This window comes from Aphelocoma coerulescens, chromosome 11 (genome assembly GCF_041296385.1).
Source record: "Aphelocoma coerulescens isolate FSJ_1873_10779 chromosome 11, UR_Acoe_1.0, whole genome shotgun sequence".
Classification (NCBI taxonomy): Eukaryota; Metazoa; Chordata; class Aves; order Passeriformes; family Corvidae; genus Aphelocoma; species Aphelocoma coerulescens.
The window spans coordinates 9,478,218-9,497,614 of NC_091025.1; the positions used below are offsets into that span (position 1 = coordinate 9,478,218).

The 19,397-nt window shown below is 39.4% G+C and overlaps 1 protein-coding gene and 1 long non-coding RNA gene across 3 annotated transcripts in view; one reads left to right on the forward strand and one right to left on the reverse strand.

Moving 5' to 3' along the window:
• Nucleotides 1–16,148, forward strand: part of LOC138116911 (uncharacterized) — a 36,110-nt gene extending 19,962 nt beyond the window's left edge. The window contains exons 2-3 of the long non-coding RNA XR_011154396.1: nt 2,385–2,477; nt 15,227–16,148. This is a non-coding gene — a long non-coding RNA (uncharacterized lncRNA). The remainder of the gene's footprint in view (nt 1–2,384; nt 2,478–15,226) is intronic.
• Nucleotides 1–19,397, reverse strand: part of NFATC3 (nuclear factor of activated T cells 3) — a 66,053-nt gene that overhangs the window by 3,803 nt on the left and 42,853 nt on the right. The window contains exons 9-10 of one of the 2 annotated variants that reach the window (XM_069026732.1): nt 17,321–18,367; nt 8,497–8,598 (exon numbers count right to left, since the gene is read on the reverse strand). In XM_069026732.1, the coding sequence (XP_068882833.1) occupies nt 8,497–8,598; nt 17,321–18,367 (1,149 nt within the window). The remainder of the gene's footprint in view (nt 1–8,496; nt 8,599–17,320; nt 18,368–19,397) is intronic. The other variant, XM_069026733.1, reaches the window with a different exon arrangement.

Below are 19,397 nucleotides of genomic sequence, written 5' to 3' on the forward strand. Positions count from 1 at the left end.
GGCTCTTTCAAGCTACTTACAGAACTTCCTCAGAACTTGGATTTGGGTTAATAGAATATTCTTTTTAAACACTACATACCTATTAATGGACCAGTTTTCTGAATACTTGGATTTCTGAAACCACAGTAACTACATTTTATCAATTTCTCTATAATGAAGATTTAGGATGGACTAATACGCAGGCCAGTTTGTGTGTCCATGCGTGTCAGCTTCAGTACAGGTTTTGTCAACAAAACCCATACTATTTAAAAGTGAGGGACACCTGTGTGATTGTGACAAAGTTAACTAAGTTATCAAGAAATGACAACTTTGGAGTCTTACTCTAAATCCTATAAAATTGATTGCAGGACAATTGAGGTTGGAAGAGGATAAAAATTATCATTTTAAAGACTAAGTATAAAAGCAGTGATAGAAATGTCTGTTTTACAAAAATGGACCTTGGTAATGTTATCAAAGAAAACCAAGTAACCTTCTACATGGACATGAAAAATATCCCATTAAATAATAATGACAAATTTTAGAAAAATATTGGATTATAACCAAGATCTCAATTATTATTTCACTGTTAGAAGGAAGCACACCTGTTGATTCCCATTACTGAGTGGGCAGTAGGTTATAGTATCTCTTAGGAAGACTTTGAATATGCTGAATTATAGAGGCTTTTCCTTAATCATTGCCATGAGTTTGCTTGGACCTTCTATCAACAGGTATTTAATGGGATCTTTGTGTTGACTAAGGACCATTCTTGTGTTTAGAATGTTTTGTTCTGCTAATAAGCTGCTTCTATTGAACATCTTAACAGCCTTGGAACCCAGGCTTTTGCTACTTTGTTCTCTGTTGGGTAACTTTACAGAACAGTGTTGATGCACTTCACCACCTTTCTTAACGCTTCCTTAATTTTCCACAGCAGGATTTAGCTTCCTACTAATCATTCCTGTCTGGTAGAAGCATAACAAAATCTAGAGGTGGTGTAAATTGCTCTTTGTGTTTATAGCACTGAATAGCCTGAGCACTGCCCTTCGTGGCAGCAGGATCATAAGTGGTTCTGAAAGAAAACATATTATTATTGTGAATATGCTGAAGTCTGTGTAACTTATATGAAATCCAACTCTGAAAAGAGGTTATGTCTATATTCTTTTAACTTGCTTGGGAAAGCTTTAAAACCACCTCATGTCACAGCGCTGTGTGTAATGGAGGAGGTGTTTGCTATCCATGAGTTGAGCACCTGCAATGGTTTTCTCCTCAGGAATGCAAAGACAGCTTGTTACACACACACTGTTGCAGCCCAAATGTTCAAACAGGTCACACACACTTCGGAAAAGCCAATTCCCCCAAGTATTACAAGACTTGCAATTCATTTGGCTTCAAAAAAACCTGTCATTCAATGAACTTAACTGCACTATGACACTGGAAGTTGTGTGACTGCAGGTAGGGCACTTTACCAAGTATTTTTATTAGGCCAACACAATGCATAAGTAAACATCTGCTAAAAAACCCCCAAGACTTTTATTTTTTTAAACAAAATATAGATGATCATTCACCAGCTTCTGTCAGGGCATTCATTAGCTTGCTCTAAGGACCTCCAACAGCTTTTATCTACTGAACAGTAGCTTTGTGCAAATCGAGTGTCCCAGCTGTTCAGTACTGCTAAAACTTTCATGAGTGGTACAATAAAAACATTAAAAATAACTATCTGAAGTTCAGTATTTTGAAATTATTAGACAGTTACTTCCCTTAAGTTTTGATAGCTGATCTCTAGCTGTACTAGCACCATCAGCACAAACTGGTCTGTCCTGCAGAGGTTTGTAGTTCCCACAGGCAGAGGTGTTTACCTGAACAGCACGTAGCCATTGGCACTGCATTCTCCTTAGAACACATTACACTGAAGACAATAGCTGATCACACGGGATTTTATTTGCCAAACTTCTGCAGCAGTCATTATGTAGAGTATTAAAGCTACAGGTTAGCTTGTGTTGCTTTGTTCTAAACAATAACTGATTTGTTTATAAGAAGCTATTTTGTAGCTCAGTACTTTTTTTTTGCAATACTTTTAGCACGTGGTGAATACAGATGTATCTGGTTTACATGGATTTCCATTAGAAACATCTACCATTTCTTAGGCAAATGCAGGACCATTCCAACAAAGAATTCTAGTGGAGAAGTCTTACTTGTCCCTGTGACTTTGTAAGAATTACTAACTTATAAACCCAACCAGTATTCAAGTGTGCTTTTTTCAAAATAAGTATGTAAATCAGTGCTCGGCCAGAGCACCTTGCAGGCCTCAAGAAAAGGCCATAATGTTTTTCCTACTGTGTCTGGCCAAGGTGTTTTTTCACAGACTTTGGCCTCCCAACTAACACATCTTCCTATTTTATACTTTCCAGGAATGTCCATTTCAGCTGTCTGGAACTCTGTATCCAACAAATGGACTGGGGGGAGCCTGCAGAGTTCAGAAAAGTCTCCATTGATAATATGAGGTACAGAAGATATAAATATAAAATTTAAATAAATATAAAATAAATGCTTCAAAGAAAGCAGAACTTGCACAAGGCAGCAGCTCAGATCAGTCTCTCATCTTTCATGGCACATATAATATTAATACCAGCATTATCAGAACTTGTCTTTCTGATGGGGAATGGTAAAAATTAAAGCAGTTTAAAATGTAAATCATGTAGTCAGAAGAGATAAAATCCTTCATAAAAATGTACAAGGATGAAGGTGAAATCATACAGCATTTCCCTTTTTGTATTAACGACTAAAAGAGAAATCCAAAGGTCAGTATGACATGAATGCATGACATGTTACCTTCTTCCACTGAGGGACAAGCACACAACATGCAGTAGTCTGTGATTAAAACTGAAAACTTAATTCATGAGCATAAATACAGGTTTTCTACAATATTGTCTAGAAAAACTCAAGTTCTTCAGGTGACAAATTATGAGAGGAAATAAATTCCAACAATTCTGAGAAAGGACAAGCTCAGGCTCTATTGCTGATGCTTTACAAACAAAATAAAATTTCTTTACTTTTAAAAAACTGCTTAATTTCACCTCTCCTAGTTTTGACTATGGTTGCAATGGCTACTCTGTCATAAAATACAGCTAGAAAGATTTCATACTCCCTTTTGCTTAACCTTTATAGCCATCCCATTAGCAACTAGACACTAGGAAAGCAGCATGAATGGCCTTGTTAAGCCTCCTTGTTTTGATACCATTTCCTTTCTTCAGCACAAGTTTGCAGGGGAAGGCTGCAGAGCTTGTTTGGGATTCAGCAATACAGATCTCCAGGATGTTTTTCAGGTTCTCTGTGCTCTGTCTGCCAGGTTCACGTGTGTTGTGTAGTTCATACTTTTGCTGCCTCTTTGGAGAGAGCCAGTCTCACTAGACTTTAGATGGAGGTGAGCAGTTGTGCAAGTAGACCTTGACTTTTCAGTCCACTGCCCCCTCCAGTTAAATCCCTGCCTGTTTGGTGCCTGTGGTGCCAGATGTTGACTACTGATCCCATAGCCTGGACCTCTACTCACTCCTCAAGTCAGGAGGAACCAGAAACATCTTACACACAAAATCATTACAGAGGCCTTGCTAATATTTAGCAGTCATTTGGTACCTGCTGACACCTAAAACCATTCTGGACGATCAGTGTCAACTGAGTGGATGACATCAAAAATGTTACAAAATGTTTTCTGTTCTAACACTCCAGGTCACTAACCCTGAAATAATGACTGGAGCAGATGAAAAGAAAGAAGGGTGCACACACTACACTCTGTACACATGTGGCATATTCCTCCCTACAACAGTGATAACTGCACTTTGAAAACTTGTCAGATATGGCACAGATCAAAATGTGATACAGCAGTTTTTTTTAATAAGTTTTTCCTCCTTTTTTTTTTTTAAGTATCAGGCTGTGAAATGGAAATGATTTTAATTTTAACAACTTTTCTCTGTCTATGTAATTGACCTCTTTGGCAGTTTTCCCAGATTTCAGAATTTCAGCTGTTACTTTATTTGCAATACTTCCACCTTTTGCTCCCTTAGTATTTATCTGAACGTAAGCTGGTTGGCAAATTTATACTAACAGTTAAAAATAGATTGTGCAGAAGAGAAGTTAAGTTGGTGGGGAGAAAATCTGCATACATACAAATTACATTGGCCTGGTCAATACTGGTGATACTGCAATATTGGATTGCAAAGATTTTTGTGATTTTTTTTGTTTGTTTGTTCCTCCCTCTCTGTGCTGCATTGAAAAAGGAGCAACACACTGCATTGAGAAAGCACCAAATGTCAGATAGAGGCTCCAGCGTACAAAATTAAAAATTGCAAAAAGTGAAGCAGCACCCTAACATCAATATGGGTGGAACAGAGTAGAAGTGGCTCTGACTTTTGGATCTGCTGCCAAGCTGTAAAATAACAGCAACCACTTACTGCGTTTTTCTGGGTTCTTCCCATGGTTTTCATTTCCCATTGTGCTCTGTGTGCCTGTTTCCACTGCCTGCTCACTGCATAAGTGGAAGCAGCTGAAGCTCTGAGGCCTCCCCTGCCCCTGAGGCTGAGGGCTTTGCCTCTGGTCACTGAAGGCTTGCACTGGACAGCTGACACAGCCACAACTCCGGCTGTTTGTGCCTGACAGCCAAACTGCTCAGGATGGGCTCTTCAAACTTTGCAATTTGCAATCCAGGGTTTTAAGATCTAAAGTTAGATTGAACAGCTCAGCCATTTGTGCAGCGAGTGACACCCAGTGCTATGGGTGCTGATCTTATCAGCTCTTCCAGTACCAACCAACCCTTCCGGAGAAATTCCCACCTACAGAAAGTGGTCCATGTTCACTGATTTGAACAGAACAAAGCTCTTGTGTTATGAAGTTTGACATCATCATGAAAGCTGGTGCTTCTAATAATGAATTCCCAAATGTTTTGGATAAATTGAAAAACCCAACTATGAATTTAGAATAACAAGCTCTCTTAAGGTGTTTTTAAGGTGTTTGAAGCTCTAATATCAAAAATAAAGGCATTATCTTTTTTAATCAAATGCCAAGCAAATACTAGTGTGCTTCTGAATTGCTCAGTATTTAATTTCCCCTCTCATTGTGCTAAGAGAAGAATATTTTGTACTGGAGCACAAAGGAAAACAGAAGTATATCTAAGTATATATATTTTATATAAGAATTTAAAAAAAGGAAATTCCTGAACCTACAGGCCTTTCAGGGAATAATGCAAGTAACCTCTTTCTCCTTGCAGGAAGCCACTAATCTACAATCAGCATCTATACTTTCTATGGACAAGTAAATCTCTTTAATGGTCAGTTACCAAGCATTTTAGGTTTTTCTAAGTCAAAAATACTGCCTGAAAACCTCCATGGAGAACTTCAGACAAATAAGTTCAGACCGCTAGGGCTGCAATGGGCAAGAGCAGAGATGTGTGCAAAACACAACAATGCTTCCCCAGGGTGTTCCACCAGCCTCCATAATATGTTTTTCCCAGGGAACTCCTGAGTTAGAGACAATATCTTTTGCACCAAATGCTCCCATTTGGATTTTTCTGCCTGGGGTCTTTTAAGGTCTGTGTAAAATTTTGTCAACTGCAACATTCTGCGACAGCAGATTCCAAAGCTTAACTCCCTATAGCAGTAGCAAAGCATTTTAGATGTGCTGAACTCGCCCCAGGGTTCCTTGGTGGTCACTTACTGGTTTCTTTCCCAGGAAGTATCTTCCATTACCTTTTCTGTGGCCCCCACTCATTTTATTATACTTGGCATTTTCTCCTCATTCCTTTTTCTAGCTACAGAATTCTAGCAGATCCAACAACAGGCATTCATCTAATTCCTTTATGCCATAAGGGACAAAATGTGGGCACAAAGTAGATCTATGGAGTAGCATTTTCTTATTCTCTGCTGTTCCCTAGACATTCCTAGCCTTTATTCACCCTTTCAAGACTACTTTTAACACTACTGAGCAAGTTTTCAGAGAATTGTCCATTTTAAATTCAAAACAGCTTTACATGAGAATAGTTCTCAGAGCAGTTGTCACTGTATTGGTGAGTGCAGGTTTTATTATTTCCTTTAGTCTAATTTTCACTTTTCCTCTAACTACCTGGTTTTCGTTAATCACAAAATCTTCCTGTAGAGGTTTCTAGACAGCTTTTGGTTTTCACCCTTCTGAACAGCTGAGCAGCAGTGGTGTCACATTTACCCAGGCTCTACATCAGGTTCTACATTACAGTTGATAGTGAACTGTTGCTTACTCTTTCAGAGCTGTTGTCTGGTGTGTCATCTACTGAGGACAATTGTCACTGTCACTGCTCTGAAACCTTTTTACTGACACCTTACCTTGAGACAGGTCCTGCAACATGTCTCCTTTTCAAAGGACTTTGGGCATGAGAATCTCTAGCTCCTCAACTGCCAACATCACTACACAAAACTTTCGAAGATCACTTATCTAATTTTAACTGAGTAACTGATTTGTCATCTGTTGGTCACATTTCCCATTTAACTTCATAACTTTTATGTTCTTTTCTGATTTCTGCATTTGGAAGCAGCTTGTAGTCTCTCTCACAACAGAGTAACTGCACACTTAATATGAACCTTCATAAATAATCTGCAGACTGCTTGCAACTATTTGACCCTTTTGACCACCTATTATATCTTCATAAGCTTGATTGTTTTCCTACAGTTTGTCTTTTCAAGTTTGTAACAGCCTGTAATGCTGAAACTGCTACAAAACGAAGATTTAATTTTTTTGTACACTCCTTTTGACCAAATAAAGAGATATTTCCTCGTGTGGGTTCTCCTCATGTTTTGGTACTCCCTGAAGCAGTCATCACACTTACCCCTTCTATAAAGGATGAGTCAAGTATTCCATTAGTTACTTCCTGCCTTTGTAGATGCTCTGATCTCCTGCAGCACACTACAGTCACAGCTGCTCTACTCTTCAGCAGTATAATTTAGAAGCTGTGCTCTTCCTAATTTAAGCCTGAAAGTTGGCTCTGTAAGAATTATGTACTGGCAGTGGATACACTTAACTTGTCTGATTTGACACTAAGCATTCTTCAAGGTACAAAACCATCCTACTTTCCTGTGTAAACCTATCTCTTGTATTAACACCACACTACAGTGTGCCAAATACATAAATACCCATTATTTTTATTTTTAAAACCACCATGTTTCTCTATTGCATTTGTCACATGCTAACGTGTGTATAAACGTGTTTCTCTCTGGGTCTGGGTTTCTCTTCGTGTGCACTTTCTAAAAGGGACTTGTCAGCGTACATTTCACAGGCCTAAATTTGGGGTTTGCCACCCTGTGTGTTATTTTTTAGTTGGTGATACTGGTATTTGGGGGTTATTTTATTATTAGCCTGAATTTCCATTTTTCAAGAACTCCTGCTCTTCAACAATTATTCTGAACCTATCAGATTCTGAGTTGCACAGGATACAGTGTAGAACACTGAAATAATCTAAGTTACAACTTGTATTTGACTAATTGATTTGCTGTTTCAAGACAGAGGAATGTCAGCTTGGTGTACAATCCTTTCCCTGGTTTTGCCATTCCAAATACTTACCTTACTAATAATATTTTGAGAGGTAAGGAAAGCAGAATTAAGTTTCTTGAAAGCTGGCAAAAGACCAGTGTGATTTATTTCAGTTTCACAAGCAAACTTAGGATCAGTCTACACAGTAATTGTGTGCAAGTTTTATGAAGAGCTTGATTATTTTACTACTACCAAATCTACCGTACATTTACAGGTATTACCCTTTAAAAATCTATAGAGAAAGTAGAACACATTATAAGTGTTTATAATATATTTGTATAGGTGTATATATTGAAAAAAAAGGCCACTATATTACAAACATGCCTAAAATGCCAAAGAACTATAGTGAAAACCACTAAAGTCTAAACACAAACAAGACCAATATACCATGCAACAATTTCTAATATCATTAGTATTTAGAAGAGTCATAGTGCATAATTATCTAGCTTATATGTGAAATAAAGAAGCTGAAATAATAAATCCAGATATTTGTACTCAACTATAGTGCACATTCAACTCTAAATCTAGTTATGAATCTGTATTCCTAATACTCTGACTGGTGGTGCACATCACTGTATCCCATCTATTTAAATTGACATTGCTTCATCTTTGTGAAAAAGAGAAACATTACAAATTTCTTAGTTAACTGATCTGGCCACTCTTCTACCTTGCCCATATTTGGCTTAAGATTTTCATATCCTCTTCTGATGTTTTACTAGATCCTACAGCACTCAGGAAGTTCTGTGGCAGCTCTGTATACTTTGAGTGGAGATCTTTACTGAATGAGTGTACACCTGGTTCACAAATGCTGAATTTCCAGCTATTTCAGAATACAGAAATAGTGTGTCCAGTTATAGCAATACTTCAGTATTACACAGTGCTTTTCACTTGTAGCTCTTAAAACTCTTAAAACACTTTCCCCTTTCCTTCGTGCTCCAATTTCAAACATTGAAGCATTTCAGTAAGCAGACTCACCCTCTAGATTTTCCACATAGGAGTTGGACATGAGTGCTGAATGTTGAGTCCATTTCTCTGTTGAACCTGATGGCTGGTATTCCAGGTCAGAGATAAAACTGTCTGTGTCAGAGAAGAAGACAGACATAACTACTGACTGGACTAAACCAAGAAGTTACAGTTCACTCAACCAGGAAGTGATTTTCATTTTTCTTTTAATAGCACTAAATTTAAATACCCAGTTTCATTCACCAACACTGCGTTGTGACATAAGTAACTATTTATAAGTTATCAGAGTGCCTATTAAAAACAGTATCAGTTATCTTGTGTACTTAGTTACTTTTCAGTTAGCAGCCAGAGCCATAAAGGTAATGGTTATAATATTTTTGGATGTCTGCCTAGTTGTATCATCATGAATTTACACTACTTAAATTTGATTTCAGTATTTGTGTTCAGAACATTGCTCCTGCAGTTTTTTCAATTTGCTTTACTTACTGTGGTCAAATTAGAAGTACTCGGGGCCCTTGACAGCAACTCCACGGCAGGTAAAAGAGTCCTAGTAAACAAAACCTTTCCTGCCATTTTCCCTCTCCCGCAAGCACAGGAAGCTGTTGCTGCTCACAGCTGCTGCCTCCCCTTTGCTGTCCCACTGCACACTCTGCCCACGGCACTGCTCTGTGGTTGGGCCACCACAGCTGCGAGTGGCAGAACACCAAGTGTTATCTTGGCACAGGTGGTTCCCTCAGACCAGGGCCATGTGAGAAACCCTGCAGGTAGTGCACAGCTGCATTCATGGAACTGCTTTTCCTAGAGGAAAAATCAATGTCAAATGATGTATTCATTATTTTAACCAACAAGTCTGTGTTTATTCAGTTGTGATTAGTGGCTATGCAGAACTTACAAGAAGGTTGCATTTGATTTTTTTTCCTGCCCAAGACAGGGTTTTAAGTTTAGTAAACTAGGCTTTAGCGCAATTAACAAAGTTACTCTGGACCCTGGCTAATTTGTGCCTTCTGGATAGAGGCACACATTTGTTTTGCCAGCATGGTTTCTAAGCCCTGCTTATGGATGACTCCTCGGAGAACAAAGGAATCTACTCTTACTTCCTTCTGAAATTCAAGCAGCTCAAATTACCTCTTTGGATGACTTTTTATGCTTAACTGTTCTAAGTGTAAAGTTACATGTGTTTAAATGGGAAGTGGAAAGCATTATCTGGGTTTCAATGAAAATGTTTGCTGCCACTGTGAAGGAAAGGAGTAAATTAAGGACAAATTCTTGTCAAATAATAGGAGATAAGAAAAGATCATTTTCCCCCATCAATTATGGCAGAAACAGCAACAAAGTGATATTTAAATAAAGATCTAATGAATCCAGGGAGATGGGCAGGAAATTGCCTCGTGATGAAACAAATTAACTGTACCAACAACCCTCTTTAGAAAGGTGAAGCTTTCAAGAGACCAGACAACGAACACTGACAAAAAGCTTCCAGACAGAACAGTGGAGTTCATCAGCTCATAAAGCAACAGCCTCTGCACCATAAAGACAGCACATCTTATACAGGATTATATGTCACTCTGGCAGGGAAATATGCTTCTGAGCAATTTTTCTAATTAGTTTCATACTTAGCAAGATTCTGAGGTTCTTGCGTGCGCTACTAAAGCTGCTGACAGTGGTGAGTGTTTGCTTTTATCAATCCCTGACAACTGTGTCATGCACAGCACACACAATGTCTACAGCCAGCACCTTCTGGGACAGAGCATGCACTGCCCTCGGGCATACACTGCTTCTTGTTTGGGAAACGTGAGACATAAAGCAACAGCCTTCTCATCTGTGTGATACAGCATAAAGATTTTGTTCTACACACACACATTCCACCTTGAGGTACCAGAAAAATATACATTAAAAATACCATTCTTCTTTGTAATATCCTAAACATTTGAGAAAGCTTGTTACTTCCTTAAGCACTACTAAAATGCGTTCTGTAACCAAAGAATATAAAGCCAAAATGAAAACTATTAAGTTGAAACAAAAATAAAGAAAAATGACATCTGGTAGATCTGTTTAACTGATCAAAAATTCATACTTTTTGAATGACCTCTTTGTCGTGACTCACTCTTTAAGTAAAGAAAGGTTAAGAAAAGCTTTAAACCCTCAATTATCAGCACCCGGTTTGGGTCAAAGCAGGAAGTCAATTTAAAATTAGAGGTCTGTTATGGATATAGGCAGACCAAAGAGCTCCTGGAGTCATCCCATTTGGTTTTCAGCATCTCTTCCCAACAGTAGTCAATTAACTTCCTGTTTTTGTAGCACTATCTGATTAAAAGTTTAGCCTGTGTATCCTTTACTGCTGCTGAACTGAAGCAGGATGCGTGGGCTGTGGGACATAACCTAGAAGAAGTACTGGTTTTAGAAAAGTAGATCTCCCAAAATATTCTAGAATGCATGATTGTCTGCAGTGTTGCTTCAGTGAGTAGCACAGAGTGGAGTTTTTCAAATATGTTCACAAAAAGAAGTTTGATACAAATTGTGTGTTTTAGAGGACAAATGAGTGAATTGCTCCTCTGACAAAGGCAAACAGGATCAGCAAACCTCAAGGAAAACTATGGACAGACGGCAGCACACACTTCCTAGGACATACACCTTCTGCCAGCTCCAGACAGAACTTTACCAGCTGAATTTACGTGAAGAATCCCTGCAATTACATCACGTTGCTTAATGCAATATATTTAGCCTGGTTTTGACTCCACTTGACCAGCAACTCAACTTTCCCTAACAAACAAACAAAGAAAAAAAAAAAAAGAAAAAAAAAGAAGCTGCCAAGCTATAATTAACCCTCAGTCTCCTGTGCTGGAGCAGCCAACTGATCATGCTGGTCTGAGACCAAACCAGTCACATGTCAGGCCACGGCTGCTGTGGCAAATTATCAAGGACATGGTGGGTTGCCTTGCAAGTCACCATTCCAAGCCATAGGCCAGGCTTGCTTTTAGTAATTTCAAGTTTAATGCCAACTTCACTAAGCAGTACTACTTTTTTTTCTAATTAACTGATAAAATAAGGCTGTATGGAATGTTGGAGTACAGTTTTCCTGTGCAGATTGTGGTTACAACTGTACAGAAAAACTAAACGTGCCTGCAGAGTCACAGCACCAGCTCTGCAGTTCTGTGCTACAGTAACAAATACCCGCTCACGTCCTGGCTATGCTATCACACTCTGCATTTCTGTATCCTGGCGAAACCAACTCACTGCAGTCATGTTTACCCCTTCTCTCACACAACAAGAGAGCTGAGTCTAACACAGAATTCAGTGCCAGCTTTGGCTCTGGAGAATGAGTGGGCTGTGCAGTGGAAAGTGGTGCTCAAGGGTTTCCATGGATTTTTCCAGGGTCACAGGGTGTGCTGAGCTCCTTCCAGTTCTGCTGCGATTGCCAAGCACCCACATCTTGATGCAGAAGTGCCACCTGCACTCATGGAAGAAGTCTCTAACCTCTTCCAATTCTTGAATGGGAATATTTTTGAAGTGGTGCAGCCAGCTGAGTTTACTTTGCATTAGTTACAAGAGGTTCTGCAGCTCTCACAGGGAGAGCTGGCCATAGACACCTGAGGATTTAGATGGCATTCTTACACATTAGAAATTTGTAACCGGTCTTCTCAATGGATGCCTTGCTGACACAGTTTTTATGGACACAGTGAGTGAATCCCCTAGAACATATGGTCAAAGCATCCTTTAACTGCTGACAGCTCCTGATGCATAACATTTCACCTTTGCTCACTGCTCCACCCTTCAGCTTTTAAACTACTGCTCAGTCTGGATCTTTATTTTGTTCATAACACACATTTCTCAGAGTAGATTTCCATTCTCTTTCAACACATTTCAGGTTCTGCCTTATCACCTCAACATTTCACTTCAGGACTGCTTTTTACTGCTGCCTCATACTGCTTGACAATACAGATCTAATAATCAGAATGCTAAAAAAGGAGGAGTTTGAACACAACTTTACTAACACTTTATACTAGTATAGTTTTCAGAATGCCTCTTATCAGCAGGATTGTTCTGAGAGTTCCAGGTACAGTGTAGGTTACAGTCCTTGGCCTTACTGGGCACACTGCAAGGTGCAACATCTCGCTCTGTACACAGGAGACAATGAAAACAACTTGGATTTGAGATGTACATCTCAAGTTTGAGCTACTCTGCTCCACCCTACACCAGACTCCAGCACTCAGTACTGTCTGTGCTTCTGCAGACCTCCAATGGCAGGATGCTGCCTTAATTAACACTGATCTGTTAATGATTAAGTTTTAAATATAGACAGAAATAAAAAGTATAGTCCTTCTCCAATCCTTTCTTATTCAGTCACTACTTTGATTCTCCAGAAATTAAGCTGAAGCTACAGTAAAAAAAGCTGCCTGCAAAGATGTACAAGTCTTCTAGCCAAGATCAGAATAATCTGAGCTTCTCAGCAAGAGAATTTATCAGCTAGAGAGTTATCACAGAACTATTAAAATGAATGAATGCTAATGGCTGAGAGTTCTAAATGGAATGTGTCTGACAAAGCAGACTTATTGCTTTATATACACAAACTGCTTAGGGGATTTCTAGTTATGATTTATAGTAAATGCACATACTGGATTTTCTAATCTCCAGCTTTATGTAATGGAGATGCAATGAGTAACAAAATGTAAGAGGATTAGTAGAAGGTCATCCTGATTTGCTGAATACAGCTGAACAGTATCTTAAAAATGGTTAAAAACAGGTGTACATGTTAGAAATCTCATCACTGGAGAAAGCCATAAAATCCAAGGTAAACTCCCTCCTAAACTGCAAACCACAAAAGATTAAATTTGAGATCAACAGCATTACAACAGTTTTAAACCTAAAACTTGACAGCGGCAATAGGTAAACCACTACATTAGGAACACTTTTCAAAACAGAGGGGCTGGAAATTAATTAGGCCTCATCATATAACCAGACTGAGTCTAACTTTGAGTAGTTTTTCTTTCAAGTGGGGAAGAAATTTTAACAGATGAGTGTGCAGCAGAGCCCAGTATGAATGATGGATATGGGAAAGGACAGAAATGACCAGCTGCCTGTTTCCTGTCACTTCAGCTGCCTTGTTTACATCTATTTGCAGCCCTAAACATTCCACTGTCTATCCAGGGAAATGTTAATCTGAGGTGCTGGCCAGAGGGCTGACTTGCTGAAAGATGTTAGAGGAAAAAAGGTCCAACACACTAGGGGGTCGAAAAAGTAGAGGGGACAAATAAAAGTGCATGAAGCTGCTTTTACTTACTTGGGTTCCAACCCAAGTTTCTGAGCTTGTGCAGCCTGACTACTGCAGAAACCTAAGCAGAAAGGAGAAGTTTTCCAGAATACCTCTGAAGTAGTAGTATACAGCAGTATTTTGAAATTGTGTTATGTTTCAAATATTTCTGTAATATAATTTGAATTTCATATCCATGTGTCCTCATGCATTTTGATCCCTTGTTTCAAGTGAATTAGAAGGTGTTTTCTGTAGGAATCGAGAATGGGAAAAGGGGAAACAAAACATAAAAGCAAATTCAAGGTGGAGATTAGAAAAGTCTAAGGATATCAAACAAGGTCCTGCTGAAAAACAAGATAATGAAGTCACACAACCTTCAGCATGGGGGGAAAAAAAGGAAAGAAGTGTCCTTTGTGCAGACACACAGGGGCAGGATCTGCCTTTCTATTGTGTAACCTGTGTTCAATCACAGTCTGAACAGAGCCCAGGTAAAGGGCAAAGGAATACAACAGAATTTAAAAAGATTCTCCATCTGGTGATTGGCAAACACCTTGGACTTTGCAGGGAAGCTGAGAATGTATTACACTTTCCAGGAGATGCTGGATCAAGACTAATCCAGATGTTCTTGGCTTGAGCACTGATAGATGTAGCAGCTTTGTAGTTCTGTACTATGTAGTGGTTTTGGAGGGCTTCTTGGTGTGTTTTTAAGAAAACACCTGAATGTTGGCTGAAGAGGCAGTGAAGAGTCACTTCTAGGGGTCTTACTTAAATTAATTCATGTAACTATTATCCAGATTGCCACATCTGGAGGTGGGGTGGGGGTTTCCAAGTTTCATGGTGGGTTTTTTGTTGGGATTTTATGAATTTTAGATCATATTCTGTCAAACTACACAGTAATTCTGGGATTAACTTTGTCATGGGGCAGCACTTCCATACTACACTGAAATTTTGTAAAATATTTCTTGAAATATTTTATTTTCTTGGCAAAGAGATATCTACTATTTTAATTTTGAAACAGTGTACATTACCTAAAAGCAAGAAGGTAATTTATGCTCTCAGAGTTTTTTTGTTTATTTTAAGACTACCGATTTAAATATTTAAGGCCAGTAATCCAGACATGATTTAAAGAATTTTCAGTTGGCTTTGCCTTAGTGTTTTGTTTTGAGAGGTTTATTTGCCTTAATTGGTAACCCTCAAAACCCTATTTTCCAACTAAGTAGAGCTTTCAGTTTTGATGTATTAGCTGGGAGAACATACTGTATCAACACTCATTTTATGTATGTAATTATGTTTGGAGTTTTTTCTTTAATTGCTATAACATTATTGTAGAATAGCCTATTTGTTATTTGTGCCTGGCTCTATTTGTACAGAAACTAAAATTCAATTATACATGAAAGAGAAATTTTAGAATTATTTTTTAAACCAGAGTATTATGTTAGATAAATTATTGAAAAAAGTGTTCTTGTCTAAACATGCTTTTTTTTCCCCCTACAGCTGATTAAGCAGAGGAAGTATTCACTCACATTGAGAGAACTGAGCAGCTTTGCTTCTTGTCACTGTGCCCTTCCAGACTTTTGGAACAGCAGGTTCATTTCAACATCTGATTTGTATTTGCAGATTGGAAATGCAAGCAAGCCCCAAACCCAGCCCCCAGGACATCATCGCACGGCGGCAGCATGGGAGGGAAAGGCAGGAACCTGCTCCCAAACCCAGTGCTGCTGCCAAGGGCAAGTTCAGCATTTAAATCCATGTTCAGTTTTCCATATATGAAGTGTGTTGTTTAATCAGCAGCTATCAGAACTTCTTTAATTTTCTATAACAATCATTTTTAAAAAGAAGTTAATTAAGCTGTGGCCATCTGACTCCCATGTTCATTGTACTCTAAACCATCAGCAAGTGGCCACGCTCTCAGTGGGGCTCCGACAGCTTCTCCTGTGATCCCATGGCTTTGTCAGCACAGAAACAAGGCAGTACTTTCAGTTTGAAGCAAAGGAAATAGTATTGAAAAGCAACAAATAGTTGTGATATAGAGAAAAAACTGACTTTCTTTTTACTGTGCATCCATTTTAATTTCTGATCAATTATAAACAAACTGCCAAGATGCTCATAAATACTAAACACTTCTGCTTACACTGTGAACAGTCTAACTACAGTATTTAGTTATATTTTATTTGTTTCTACTTTTTTTTTTTTTGGGGGGGGGGGGGTGGAGAGAAGAAGGATGAGCAAAAGTTAGGTTCTAACCTGACACCTCTTGGAAAAAAAAGATTTCTTTCTCACTCCTCTATATAGAAGTATAAAATGCTATTTTTTGCCGCATGCTGTTTCATAAAGCTGTGCTTTTCTCCCCTCAGCAAGTCCTTGACATAATCAGTCTCTTCCTTCCTTTCTAAATAAACTTAAGTTGATTGATAAACAGTGTTTCTAAAAAGAGAGCTTTGTTTAATTAAGGTGGCCATTGAACTGAAAGCACAACTAGATTGGTTTCTCTCATTTTCTTCTTACTATGCCATGTCTTTAAAGGCATTTCTTACTAAATTTTATTACTACTGTCTGGAGGTAACAATAGCAAAGCTCCATTTATGCAAGGATCTGGGACAGACACGGATATTTAACAGATGGCCTACACTTAAGCCTTTATTCTACTGCTGATACAATTAAGTAATTAACAGGGATGGTTAAAAAAACCCCAAACCACAACATTTAAGGCTACTTTAGAAAAGAGACACTGGTTCGATTCCCTTCATCAAAACCAAACACATTTTACACAACCTTTAAGGCCAGGCCTTCTAGTCTTCCAGTCTTTATTAGCACAACATGTTCTTTAAATTGCTTTGCATCTACACCTTAAATACTCCAATGTTTAGGATCTGATATTTTTCTTTTTTCACTTGGTGGGAAAATTTTATGAATAACTATTTAATTAATAACTAAATAAAAATTGTCCAAATATTTAAAGTACAGTCCTTTATAGTCTGGCCTTTAGCATTAGAATATCCTTGTTCTGTTTATGTTAAGTGAATTTCTCAAAAAGGTAGCCAGAGTGGAAAAAGCAAACAGCCACTGTGAGCAGAAGTGCTGAATGATGACAGGTTATCTATAGAATGTCTGTGAGGAGACCAAGACAGTGCCAAAATGCATGTGATAGATTATCAAAGCACCAGCCTGCCCTTCAAAACTGGGATAACTCCAAGAAACAAGCCTCCAAACTACATCTATGCAATTTAGATATCTTACTATGATTTTCACTGAAACATACCAATGAGACAATCAGAAACGGCTTCAAATTACTTTCTTGAATATCAGGTGTCAATGTGTAGGAGTTGATCCTCAAGCCTTGTTTTACGACAAAACCAAAATCTGTGGGCAAATTAGACTAAAATGCTGGAATTGTATAACTACAAATTAACAGCTGATATAATTAGTTTTAAACAAGTTGTTGCTTTGGACACAAAAATATGACTCCATTCTGATTATATAAATTTTCTTCTGTGAAGAGCAGTGTGTTCTAAACAAAACAACCCTCCCACACCAACTTTGTAGTTCAGTGCAGATTATACCCAGTATTGCAGTATTATATCCACTTACCATCATCTAGTGTGATGTCTTGTAGTCCTATAGTTTGAAAATTCAATTCCCGGTCTTCAGGCTCTGGTTTGATGTGAACAGCTGCCCCCTCGGGTGCAAAAGGAGACGAGTCACACACGGGGTGGGGCCCCAGGGGCGACACCGTGCCCAGGGCTCCCAGCGCGGGGCTGGCGGCCTGCGGCGAGTGCTGCCCCGAGCGGCTCCCGGGCGGCGGCGACGGGGCGGGTCCTGAGCTCGGAGATTGGTAAGGCAGAGGCTGGAGCTGGGGAGAAGAGGGGCCGGAAAGCGGCGAGTGGCCCAGCGGGTGGGAAGCTGTCGGGGATGGGGATGAAGCGGACGCTGGATTTGGAGAGTGGTACGGGACCTGCTGCAGCTGGGGAGAAGCCTGGCCGAGGGAGCGGCTCATTGCAGAGGGCATGGAGCCCTGCCCGGTGCCCGGGCAGTGGTATCCCAGTGATGGCAGGTGAGCAGATGACTGTCCTGAATGAGCTGCATGTGCCAGTGGGTGTCCTGCTGCACTTGATGCTGACACAGAACCTGGATTTGAAGAATGGAACTGCATTGGTGGTAGAGCTTGGCAGCTAAGATTTATCAAATGAGGTACAGCCGTGTCTTGAGGAAATGAAATTGGATCAAATCCTTGGCTGGAGGCAGAGTTCATAGGAAGACCAGGCTGTCCATTGTACGCATCGTTGGACTGCATAGGCTGGTAAGAAGGCCTCACAGGAGGTGCTGATGTTACCTGAAAAGACTGAACCACAGCAGGAGGCAAAACATGACACTCTTCACTTGGACTAAGGTTTCTACCCTGCATATGTGGCAGGTGTGGCACTGCCGAGGTCACCATGGCTGTGTAGGGTGGCTGAACGGGACACACGAGGCTCCTGGGTGACGTAGACAGCAAACTGTCATGGGGGTGTCCTTGCTCTGGTGAAGGCAGCTGGGTTCGCATCGAGTGCAGGCCCTGGATGCTGCCTGCGTGCGGCAGGGCCAAAGATGGAACAGCAGACAAATCCACCTCATCTCTGTGCTCTTGCTTCATTATAACTAGAAAAAGTAAAACAGTTGTACAATTCCAGCCCATCCATACCCTTTGACAAATACACACCAACTGCTGTTTAACAACCCCAATAGCACTGTTAGTGCCATCATTTCCCTTCTGCTCTGCTTTCACCTTCTTTGATTTTATGCCTGCTACATCAACCCTGCAAAGCCAGAACAACTCTCCCAGCAGGTTTTCAAGGGCAAGTATCTTCCCTTCCAGCACAGCATCCTAACCAATCTATGTTTTTAATGACATTTACAACCCAGCCAGAGAAAGTCCAGTTCATCTAAACGATGTTCTCATCACCAGAGGGGGGGAGATGCTGCTGGGCTCCAGTGACAACAGGCAGATATGGGTTCAGTATCACGCACTAGGAAAAGGTGAAGGAAATTTTTAGCAGGCTTCAGGCTTACCTTAGCCTCTGATCACAGTGACAGCTGAACTTTGCCAACTCGCACACTAGTTTGAATAATTGTTTTAATTAAAGCAGCCCTTTAAGCAGATCCCCCAATTTCAGTGATGGCAACAACTGTTCTTATAACAGTTACAAATTGACACACTTTCAGTTACAGGTTTATTTTTTTTTTAAACTACTGGTAGGCTCACAACAAGATACTGATCTTAAGTACAAGTAGTAGAAAAATGGTAACACTTAAATGCTCATTTACTACTTTATAAAATACAGTTAACTAAATATTACAGTCAAATGAACTGTAATACATATAGAGTTTTTTAAGTGCTTGTGTAATAACAGCTGCAGTTACAATTAAACTTGCTTCTTACTTAAGTAGCAACTGTCATTACTTCATTCCACCATTTAAATAATTTAAATAGAGATATTTCAAACAAAAATATAGTTTAAGATGTGCAACTATCTTAGGAGCTGATATTCTTGAAAAACAGTTGACAAATACCACATAAATCTGATAACACAGTTAATGTGTACTTAGCGTACCAGACACCTCAGTAACACTGCCTAAATTTAAAAAGTGGGTAATTTTAAAGCCCAACAAGTGAGCACAGCTTATTTTA